General features: G+C 42.4%; 1 protein-coding gene across 2 annotated transcripts in view; it reads right to left on the bottom strand.

Moving 5' to 3' along the window:
• The window catches only part of ENPP2 (ectonucleotide pyrophosphatase/phosphodiesterase 2), a 721,223-nt gene extending 711,647 nt beyond the window's left edge, over nt 1–9,576 (bottom strand). Inside the window, exon 1 of one of the 2 annotated variants that reach the window (XM_085605056.1) lies at nt 9,422–9,576. In XM_085605056.1, coding sequence (XP_085461182.1) covers nt 9,422–9,442 — 21 coding nt within the window. In that variant the 5' untranslated portion in view covers nt 9,443–9,576. The remainder of the gene's footprint in view (nt 1–9,421) is intronic. The other variant, XM_085605055.1, reaches the window with a different exon arrangement.
• Between the last annotated feature and the right edge of the window lie 3,090 nt (nt 9,577–12,666).

Raw genomic sequence — 12,666 nt, 5'->3', positions numbered from 1 at the left:
AAATGCATGGGGAAAATGCGTTTTGGGACCCCCCTTTTTTCTCGGCCCCCGCTTGACGAATCACCCCGAGACTTTCAGGGTAGGAGCTGAACGGAGCGCCCCATTAGTTTTGAAAATTTCGCGAGGATTCGTCAACCGGCGCCAAAGGTATTCAAAATAGAATTTTGAGATTTCCTATGGAAACACGGCCCTAACTATAACTATCTACTGGCGACCGCCAGTAGATAATATATATATATATATATATATATATATATATATATATATATATATATATATATATATATATATATTTATAGTTAGGACCTATTATCCATAGGAAATCCGCAACATTCTATTTAGAATAACTTTGGCACGGTTGACGAATCTTCGCAACATTTTCAAAACTCGTGGCCCGCTCCGGTCCTATCCTGAAAGTCTCGGGGTGATTTGTCAAGCGGGGCCCGAGAAAAAAGGGGGGTCCCAAAACGTGTTTTCCCCATGCAATTTTCCTTAGGTACCTTTAGTCGCAGCTACAGCCCTAACTGCTGAGCGGAATTACACCAAATTTGGCAGAAAGGTAGACCTTGGTTCAGAGTCGTGCCTTTTGCTTAAATGGTGGAAATCTGTTCAGTAGTTCCTGAGAAAATCAAAAGTAAAATCACATATATATCTGGGCGGAGCCTAACCACACATCTCATCGTGAGATCTGATTGGCTGTCAGCATTTCATCCAAGAAGTGTTGGCAGCCATCTTGGGACCAATATACATGATAGCACCTCATTAAAAAGTATTGCAGTTGATAGAAGGTTTTAAGACTTTAGTTACATTATAAATCATTGGTTGATGGCACCATGCTCATATTAGGAATTGTGGTATGTTCTAAGGTGATCTTACCATGTGAAAAAGCCTTCTGCTGGGATATCATGAATTGTGTTTGAGAGAACTATTTTCTCATGCTTTTCCCACAGAGGTTTGGAAGGTGATCTATAGGCTAAACTGAGAGCATATTTTCTGTAAATTCACATTATCTTTCTCAGTCATGTGAGAATGAAGTCTGACATTCTAAGTAAAACATGTACATCCATCAAGGGGAGAGACTGTCAGTTGATTCTTTTGTGTTCTACTGCAGCTTCCCATAGTGTTCCAAAGAACAACTAGAGCACTAACAGTCCTACTCATGACAAACGTATGGCACACCTGAATCCATCTTGATTGGAATAAAGTGGTAACACTTAAAACATTTAATTTAAAAAGGAACAAAATGAGGGGGTTCATTTTGCCATAGAAAGTATGATTAGTTCTGCAGAAAGAAAAATTAGGGCACATTTTGAGTGACTTCTCAAATCCTCTTCTATTTCATTAAAACATTCTGACATGCAGACTGAAACATGCACTTTCAATACCAGCAGCAGACTTCCCTGGTGAGCAGTAGCTTTACTACAGTGATCTAATGAGCAACTAGAGTGCTAACATTCTGAATTTATGGCAAATGTGTGACATATCTGAATGCCTTCTTGATGAAATCAAAGTAAAAAACTGAAAGTATTCCTACTGTGGAGACTGCAGTAAATGAGAAAATTAGGAAACTTCATTACAAATAAGTCTCCCAAGATGGCCACCAGAGACAAAAGAGCCCAAATGTAGCACAAATATCACCCAGATGTAGCCCAAGTATAGCCCGATGACAGAATGTCCCAGAGTGTTCTAAAGAACAACTAGAGCGCTAACAGTCTTACTTATGACAAAAGTATGGCACACCTGAACCCATCTTGATTGGAATAAAGTGGTAACACTTAAAACATTTAATTTGCAAAGGAACAAAATGAGGGGGTTCATTTTGCCATAGAAATTATGATTAGTGCTGCAGAAAGAAAAATTAGGGCACATTTTGACTTCTCAAATCCTCTTCTATTTCATTAAAAAATTCTGACATGCAGACTGAAACATGCACTTTGAATACCAGCAACAGACTTCCCTGGTGAGCAGTAGCTTTACTACAGTGATCTAATGAGCAACTAGAGTGCTACCATTCAGAATGTATGGCAAATGTGTGACACATCTGAATGCCTTCTTGATGGAACCAAAGTAAACAAGCATTGAAAATGCAACAGGTCTCGCCCTCGTTTAAGTTAAAGCAATTCTGTTTGTAATTAGGGGGCTTTTTAGCTTTGCTTGTATTAGTGTTTTTCAAACTTTCATGTACATAACATATATGTATATGTATGCATGCATTTATATTTGTATTTATATAGATATGCAGATTATATATATGTTTATATCACTGAAAAAAACATAGGTTTCAGAGACGTTATAGTTAGAAATTAGCATTTTAAAAACCTTAGAAATTCACAGAAAAAACATAGGTTTCAGGGGTGTTATAGTTAGCTGGCTATTTCACTCGTACAAAACCATAGAAATTCCTCCGTTATAGTTAGTTCTGCTAACTATAACTGACGCGCCCGCAATGCACTGCTGATGATGTCACATATTGCATCATTCATGACATGGTCAGTGACATCACTGATGACATCACTGATGACATCTCAAATGACATCACTGATGACATCATCCAGTGAATATGGTTTAGTTTGAAATTTAAATATGTATTATATATATACCAATCTGTATTGAAGATTGAGTGGATATATAACTGTCTGGATGGAGGATTTAGTAGCTGTCTGACTGTCTGTTTAAGTGAGTAATTAAAAGTGTCTCACATGGATTAGTAACTAAACTATGTGACTGCGTGTATCACTGTCTCTGTTGTTGTATAACATGCTGCATCAGTTGGTCACTAACTACATGAGTGTGTATATTAGTTATTGATTAGTTGGGTGAGTATTTGTATGGGACACTGAGTTTGTGTGTGGTTGGATGGGGTGTGTGTAACTCTATGCACAGATGTGTGAATGGTTAATTGACTAGGTGTATAGGTTTAAGAGTGCATGTGGAAACAGTTGTTTGGGTGACTGAGTGTATTTATTTGTGTGTTGGTGAGCGAATATATGTTTTAGTTGTACATCTTCAACAAAGTAAAAAAATAAAAGGCATTGTATGTGAGAGTTGGTGTATATAAATAAGTATGTGTAAGAGTCAGTGATTGTAAGAGTAACTATATGAATGAGTGTATAATTGTAATGGTGATTTTTTAACATTTTAACTATGAGTTACTATGTGTTTGAATAAATGAGGTGTTGTTGGATAATTGTGTAAGTGAGTACATGTAAGTGTGATAAAAAAAATTCATGAGTGAGTAGGATGACTGCATAACCGACTAAGATGACTGCTGATGTGTTAATGTCTATATATGTGTATAAGTGCATTTGATAGTGTTCTATTAATTAGTGACTGCATGTATAAATGATTCTGTTGTTGAATGGGGAGTTGTGTGTGTAGACTTAGGAATCAGTGAGTGGGTATGTAGTAACTGGTATTGGTGTGTCACTGGTTTCAAATATGGTACTCTGTATTTTACAGTGAGTGATGAAAGGTTATACTAGTGTAAGATGAGGTGTATCAGATTGTCACGTGGATGATGTCATCAGTGATGTCACTGACCATGTCATCAAAGATGCAATATGTGACATCATCAGCAGTGCATTGCGGGCGCGCGAGTTATAGTTAGCAGAACTAACTATAACGGAGGAATTTCTATGGTTTTGTACGAGTGAAATGGCCAGCTAACTATAACACCCTGAAACCTATGGTTTTTTCTGTGAATATATATATATATATATCAATCTCAAAGTCAAAGAATGATGCGGTAGATTGTAACAATCTACCGTGACCAGGAACTTCGGTTCGAAACGCGTAGGGAGGTTTACGATTTGCAATAAAAATAACACTTTTTCTGCCAAGAGGAGTGCCGCGTCATTCTTTGACTTTGAGATTGATATCTTTCCATGGGATCGCTGTCCTGATCTCGACGTGAGCACCGGCTGTGAAAGTGCTCCCTTCGTGGCAGGACGTTTGAGATAATATATATATATATATATATATATATATATATATATATATATATATATATATTGTTATCTACTGGCGGTCGCCAGTAGACAGTTATAGTTAGGACCGAGTTCCCATAGGAAATCTGAAAATTCTATTTTGAATAACTTTGGCGCCGGTTGACTTATCTTCGTGAAATTTTCAAAACTAATGGGGTGCTCCGCTCAGCTCCTACCCTGAAAGTCTCGGGGTGATTCGTCAAGCGGGGGCCGAGAAAAAAGGGGGGTCCCAAAACGCGTATTCCCCATGCATTTTCCCATAGGACCTTTAGTCGAAGGTACAGCCCGAACGGCTGAACAGAATTACTTGAAATTTGGCAAAGAGGTAGTCCTCAGGTCAGGCATGTGTCTTTTGCATATATGGTGTCAATCTGTTCAGTAGTTCCTGAGAAAATTGCAGTTAAAAGTACATAAATATCTATATGCGCGCACCGTGCTCGCACGGTGCGCGCACCAAATGTCCGCGAGCGTAATTCTGATTGGTGGTTAGATGTCAGTCAACATTCTAATCGGTCGAAATCAGGAAGTGTCGGACGCCATTTTGTGTGTGACAGTGAAAAAGAAAGGTGGAGAACGTGAAAAGGGGGCAGGGTAGAGCGTTCCTGAACCCCTAGCCTTTGTCAGGGGGTCCCTGAAGGGTGAAAAAAACATTTTATTATTTTTCAAAAAATCGCGGGGTGCGCGCACGGTGCGCACACGGTGAAAAACCCTTAAAAAAACCAAAAAAATTTGTAAACTGTTTATAAGTTTATAGAAGTTATTAACTATGCTGTTCAACTTTATCCAAATTCAAAAAAAAGAGCTGAGCCATTCCATATTACAGGCTACAGTCTATCTATAACTATATACATAGGTAGTTTATTGTAAAATAAATATATAAGAAATATAATAATACATACATAAATTAGCATTTAAAAAACCTTACAAATTCACTAAAAAAACCATAGGTTTCACACACGTTATAGTTAGAAATTAGCATTTAAAAAACCTTGCAAATTCACTTAAAAAACCATAGGTTTCACACACGTTATAGTTAGGAACTAGCATTTAAAAAACCTTGCAAATTCACTGAAAAAACCATAGGTTTCACACATGTTATAGTTAGCTGGACATTTCACTCATAAAAAACCATTGAAATTCCCCCGTTATAGTTAGTTCAGCTAACTATAACTCGCGCGACCGCAATCCACTGCTGATGACGTCACATATTACATCACTCATGACATGGTCAGTGACATCACTCATGACATCACTGATGACATCTCAAATGACATCACTGATGACATCATCCAGTGAATATGTGTCTTTCTGAAAAATAAATATTTTTTATATATGTCTATCTAAAGGTTAATGGAAGAATAAATGGGTAAATAAGTGTCTAAATGGATGGTTTTTTTTGTAAAATTAATTGTATAACTGACTTATTAACAGTATCTTAGTGAATACAGTGATGTAATATGTGACGTCACCAGCAGTGGATTGCGGTCGCGCGAGTTATAGTTAGCTGAACTAACTATAACGGGGGAATTTCAATGGTTTTTTACGAGTGAAATGTCCAGCTAACTATTACATGTGTGAAACCTATGGTTTTTTAAGTGAATTTGCAAGGTTTTTTAAAAGCTAATTCCTAACTATAATGTGTGTGAAACCTATGGTTTTTTAAGTGATATATATAAATATATGCATATATACATATATATTCACTTAAAAAACCATAGGTTTCACACATGTTATAGTTAGGTGGATATTTCACTTGTAAAAAACCAATGAAATTCCCCCGTTATAGTTAGTTCAGATAACTATAACTCGCGCGCCCGCAATCCTGCTCATGACGTCACATATTACATCACTCATGACATGGTCAGTGGCATCACTCATGACATCACTGATGACATCATCCTTGTGATAGAGTGGCGGTCGCGCGAGTTATAGTTATCTGAACTAACTATAACGTGGGAAGTTCATTGGTTTTTTACGAGTGAAATATCCACCTAACTATAACATGTGTGAAACCTATAGTTTTTAAAGTAAATTTGCAAGGTTTTTTAAATGCTAATTCCTAACTATAACGTATATGAAACCTATGGTTTTTTCAGTGAATTTGCTAAGTTATGTATGTATTATTATTTTTTTATATATATTTATTTTAGAATAAACTACTTATTACATTTTTTTTTGGGGGGGTTTTCACCGCCGCGATTTTTTTTTTTTTAAATTTAAAAAAAACAATCTGTCTTCTGGGTCCTTCAGGGACCCCCTGACAAAGGCTAGGGGGTCAGGAACTCTCTACCCTGCCCCCTTTTCACGTTCGCCACCTTCCTTTTTCACTCTCGCACTGAAAACAAACAAAATGGCGGCCGACACTTCCTGATTTCGACCGATTCGAACGTTGACTAACATGTAACCACCAATCAGAATTACGCTCGCGCACGTTAGGGTGCTCGCACGGTGCGCGCACGGTGCGCGCACCCTGCGCGCGTATAGATATATATATGCTTTTAAATGCTATTTTCTCAGGAAATACTGAACAGATTTACACCAGACCTGCAAAAGGCACTTCCTTGACCTTATGGCTACCTCTCTGCCAAATTTCACGTAATTCTGTTTAGCCGTTCGGGCTGTAGCTGCGACTAAAGGTCCTATGGAAAAATGCATGGGGAAAACGCGTTTTGGGACCCCCCTTTTTCTCGGCCCCCGCTTGACGAATCACCCCGAGACTTTCAGGGTAGGAGCTGAGCGGAGCGCCCCATTAGTTTTGAAAATTTTGCGAGGATTCGTCAACCGGCGCCAAAGTTATTCAAAATAGAATTTTCAGATTTCCAATGGAAACTCGGTCCTAACTATAACTATCTACTGCCGACCGCCAGTAGATTATATATATATATATATATATATATATATATATATATATATATATATATATATATATATATATATATATTGAACTCCTCGTTCCACTGTTTTCTTTTGAAAATAAGACGAGTGTGGACCCAAATCCGTGCTGCAAATGGTTTATTGATTACACACCACCAGTTAGTCCGCCATGACGCGTTTCAGCCGTCCCTCGGCTTTGATCACATGACACGCTACAGACTGTGAAAGCTATATATATATATATATATAAAAAGCTCTGGGGCCGTCGGGAAGATTAAGCGAGCTATTGCCCAGAATCACATGGTGCTCGGCTAACCTGCCCTCGGCGATCAAACCGTGAGCCCTGTGTTCTGGATTCAGCCGCCCTGGCCGCTGCGCCACACCTCTTCCCCGAAATACTGGACTATTTCATCTTCAGAACGGCCTGAAATACTTAAAGCTTTCTAAATATATTTGGATGCTCATGCGAAAAATTAATTATTTGATTCAATTAAAAAAAGCTATTCTTGGGGAGGGGCGAGTGGTTCTACTCCGCCCCAAACAACGCTGGATATGGTCAGATGCACTTGGCAGCAGGCGCGCAACACCCATTGGATTCAAAGGGCTTCAGCCCCCCCCCCTCCCCCACCCCTTCCGTCGCGAGTGGCAGCCGGGGATGAGACAGCTTCCCGGGTAGACACACAGCCGCACCCGAGCACTCCACAGGTCTTTAAAAGACTATTTGCATGTTAATGAGGCCTCGCTGTTGTTTCACCCCTTCTAAGAGCCCCTGCAGCTCCACTCTGCCTATTGCTTAAAGATTCAGCCCCCCCCCCCCCCCCGAAATTTTCTCTTAGCTCCCCCCGAAATTTGGCTCTAGTTGCGCCTCTGCTTGGCGGTGACATAGATGAGTGGCAATAAATGTTTGTCCAGCGCTCTTCAGCTCCAAGTCCAGCCCTATCACTGATGCTTAAGCTCTAAAGACCTGTTATCCATTGAGAGGCATTACCCTGTCCCTCCGTATGCATACCTTGGCACAGCAGCAAAGCGGTGTGAGCACTACATAAAGACCACTCGATACATAAAATAATCATACAAAATACAGACAAATAGAGCTCAACCCCATATAGATCATGTCACGGGCGACAGTCCACATTTTTTGTTAGGAATGTGACAACGTCTTATTGAGTTTTAAACGTGGTTCCATCCGAAATACACACGAGTCAATAAGGAATAAGCGTTAACTCCTTGTCTTTGAGGGTGATGAATGCTGTGGCAAGAGCAGAAATAGAATAGGCCTCAAAGAATCCTGTTTACTTTCTGCGCGTCCCATTTTTTTGCTCCCATTTTTTTGCTCTTTCTTAGCCCAACAGCAGCAAATAGGAAGCGAGAAATGGTGGCACAAGGGATCAATCAGGTGATGTCACGAAGGAGGTAAAAGGGTACACGATGTCACTTCCGCTACCGCTGACCTTCTGCTCAAATGACGTCCATGTAGAAAACATACAGAGGAGCTCCTGCTGGAGTATTCTGTTACATTCCGCTAACGTACATCTGGCATTTAGAGTAGCCCAGTGGTTGTCGGAGAGAAACTGCTTTGAGTCAATTACGTGAAAAACAAACAACTTGAGTTTGCTAACGGCCCAGAGGCCAGTCTCACAGAGGAGTGGACGCGGGTTAAGTCAATTCTCACCACCCGCTTTAGATCAGTCGGCAAACACCCTGGGAGCCTGTTAATATACATGAATATTAAAGCGAGATTTTAGACTTGCTGATCGCATTACGACATAAAGATCTCTGTGGCGCGATTAAAACAGCCAGGTCACTTTAAAAGTCTGACTCAACAGACCCCGCGGAGACAAACAAAGCGCTGTATCCAGTCAACATGCACCACCTTGTGGGGACAGTGGTTCGAAAAGATTGTTTACAGACTGCAATTTTGTGAGCAGATGGACGTCACTTGTGCTGAAGAGGAAAAAGCTCGAATTTACTCTGTCACACGTCAGTATCATCTAAAATACGTCAAACGTGTTTCTGCTGTAGATGAGAACAATATGTTAGAAGGGCTCGTTAAGATCAGTCAGAACATGTTTGCAAAACTATTTATTATAAATTCACTTGAGAAAAATTGGGCAAAAAGTTGCAAACTATGGGGTGAAAATGTTGCAAATTGATTCCACGGCTGATAAAAACAATAAAATAACATTTTCATACACTTGCAAGACCTATTAAAAGGGTAGGAATATTGTAAATTATTACAAATCTTAACACAAACTAGTGACAAGAGTCCATAAACTGTTACAAGCCCCTTTGAAAATATCTGCGAGAGTAAGTTTTAAATACCATAACAGATTCTGTCACGCTCAACTCACTGGACACAGACTGCCTGTATGGGAATTTGGTGGGACCCCGACTACGTTCAAGTACTAAATTTATTCCCCAGAAGCCACCGAGCACCTGCCTGAGAGAACATGGTGCCATTCAAAATACACGCAACGCCTTTCGAAAAACAGTCAGGTAGAGGGGGGGGGGGGGGCACGTGACACTGTCCCAGCGCTTGGGAAGACACCGTCCTACCGTACCCATTTGCCGTTCCCATCCATGAGTGGACGAGGGCTGCGAGGCGCCTGGCGGGGCACGGCTTGGACGGATCCCGGCAGAGGCCTCCTCGGATGGCTGCACCCCTGGCGCTGCTCGGGCACTGGCTGAGAGGGCTGTCGTGCCACCGGAGCGTGTTTGCCTAGCCTTGTTTGCTCTGCAGCTTTATCCACGCAGATGAAGCCAGGACGGCCGGCCAGCTGTCCGAAGGGACAATGGCTTCATTGGCAGAAGCTCTTCAAACAAAGGGGCTGCTCGCACTGGCACGCGCGTGACTCCTCTCCGCCTCAGATGAGCCCTTGCAATGCCAGGCCTGAAAACCCACACGTCATGGGTTGCATTACTACTACAACGTGGGCTTGCACAACAATGAATTGATAGATGTCGTATACTTGGGAAATCTATTTTCCATTATGAATTCGCCGATTGACCATTTTACACGAATAAATAGAAAGATATATCAACCGTTCATGCATTGTACAGAACTCCTAAACACCCAGCACAGCTCAGAGAACCACAATTTGCAAAGCCCTCTAGCCTGAACCCTTAAAAAGCAAAATCGTGAGTAAGACACAGGGACCAAACCGTGAACAGGAACAGAACACAATACTGTAACACATCATTGTGCTGTGGGCCCCTCGTGGCCGCTACTGCTAGGCCCCAGCCCCCAATGAATGCCCTCAGCTCAAACAGGCATACAGGACAGGCAGCAATTTATTGGGACTGCCACGCCCAGCTACGCCAGTGCCTGCTGACAGATACTGAGCTACGGGTTTCCCACAGCTCAATACATCCCATCCAACCTCCGATAAACTGATTGCCCAGTCTTACTCATATACTTGGCTCCTTAGCCACGGTTAGGGTGACCAACTGGCATTGGTGCAAATTCAGGACGGTGAGTGTAAAAATTCAGGACAAAGGGTCAAAATTCAGGACACAAATTCAGGACAGGAGGTAAAAATTCAGGACAAAACTTCAGGACAATAGGTAAGATTTACAGACACATCAGAGGAGGTCGCGCAATAGTATATAAGTAAGCCCAGCCATATCCAAACATATTCAACCATTTGCAAACCTATCCATCACGTATCCTTCCATCTTTCATTTCACTCATCCATCCCTTCATCCATCCTTTCACTCATCCATCCATTATCCATCCATCCACCCTTTCACCCTATCCAACTGTACACTCATCCATCCCCTCTTCTACCCATCCATTCACTCATCCATCCAGCCATTTACCCTTTCACCCATCCAGCCATCCTTTCACTTACTCATCCATCCACCCAGTCACTCATCCTTCCACCCATCCACCCTTTCAGTCATCCATCCATCCATCCTCCCTTTCTCTCTCCATCAACCCTTTCCCTTAGTCAGCCTTCCTTCCTTCCATCCATCCACCTACCCATCTACTCATCCACTCATGAATCCATCCATTGACCCTATCACCATCCATCCTCTCATACATTTATCCTTTCACTCCTTCACTCATCTAGTCATCCTTTTGTCAACCTACCCTCCCTTTCACTCACTCATCCATCCTTACATCCACCCTTTCACTCATCCGTCCATCCATTCACCCTTGCACTTATCAATTCATCAATCCATCCATCATTTCACTCATCCATCACCCACTCACTCACTCACTCATCATCCACCTTTTCACTCATCCATCCTTTCACTCATCCATCCACCCTTTTACCCATCCAGCTACACTTCCACCCATACATCCAGCTATTTACCTTCTCTCTCATCCATCCTTCCACTCACTCATCAATCCATCCTCTCTCATTCTCCATTTATTCAATCTTTCATTCATCCATTCACCCTTTCACTAATTCAACCAGCCATCCACCAATCCCTTCACTTACTCACCCGCTCACCTTTTCATATTAATTTTGAGCTGAGCCTTTTTGAGAAGAGGCCCATCAAGAACTTCACCCTCGCTGCAGGAGCCATTCCAGGACTGGGACAGAAGCCACCCAGGGCGGAGACAGGATCCACCACAGGGGTGACAGGAGCAATCACAGGCGGGGGGGGGACAGGAGCCACCACATGGGGGGACAGGAGCCATCACTGGGAGGGGGGGCAGGAGCCATCACAGGAGGGGGAACAGGATCCACCAGGTGGGCACAGGGGTGGGCATGCAGTATTCTAGTATCATCTTGGTCTCTTCCAGGGTGGGGCAGGGCTCTTCACCCGCTCCTGGACAAGACAACGAGAAGACAGGCTCTCTTTCCAAAATGTTAGTTTTACCATCCCCCACTGTGATGTACAGCACGTAAAGGAGATACTCCAAGAGAACTGATGCAACTGATTGTCCTCCATACTTTGTTAATCAGTGTGGGTGCGGTTGTGCCATTTCTTTATTTTATTATATTATATACTGCATGTTTGAAGAACCAGGTTTGCTTACAATTTAGTGACAGTAATTAAGCTCTGTGAAGAGAACCACGTGCTGCCTCGGTGTAAGGTGTAATCAGGGCCGGTTCTAGGATGTTTGGGGCCCTGGGCAGGAAGGGAATGTGTGAGTCCCCTCTAAATTGCAGAGACATGACGCATTCAGGGCTGTTTGCATCTGAATAGATGCCCCTGCTCCTTAAGCGTCAGCCCCTCCCTCTCAGTCACCTTCAAGCACCTCTTAACAGCTCATCAAGGGTGGAAGGTGTGAGGGTTGCCATCCCGCTGTGCCTCTCCAATGCTGCTGGGGATCTGAGCTTTGGTACAGCATCGGAGTCCAGAAGGGAGGTGGGTGGAAGCTGTGCCGGCTTTAGGGTGGTGCGACCGGTACCCGGTTAAAATTACGGACAAATGACGTCCGTTAAAGAATCCTTCACGGACAACGGACAGACGGCCGAAATTACGGACTGTCCGTGAAATTTACGGATGGTTGGTCACCCTAGCCACGGTGACCAGGCGTCCCGGATTTGCCCAGACGGTCCCGGTTTTGCAATAGTGGTCCCGGCAAATTTCAGTAAGAGTGGCTCATGTCCCGGTTTTTTGAGAGGGTAATCTGAAAGCAGCGAGAGTCATTTTTTTAGGTGTTCCAAATTAGGGCTAATAAGCAGCTGTTATGAATAAGTGTAGGAAGGTAGGATCTGACTGCATGGTTACCCCCACTTTTCCCCTGGTGTTTTGCTGGTTTTTGACTAGTCTGACTGGGATCCTGCTATCCAGGACCCCAGTCTATATGCCTTCTCCCATAAATTGATATGCAGGTACTTTGGGT

This window comes from Triturus cristatus, chromosome 5_1 (genome assembly GCF_964204655.1).
Source record: "Triturus cristatus chromosome 5_1, aTriCri1.1, whole genome shotgun sequence".
NCBI lineage: Eukaryota > Metazoa > Chordata > Amphibia > Caudata > Salamandridae > Triturus > Triturus cristatus.
Note: the sequence above shows the minus strand (reverse complement) of the source record. Positions and strands in the feature narration are given on the sequence as shown.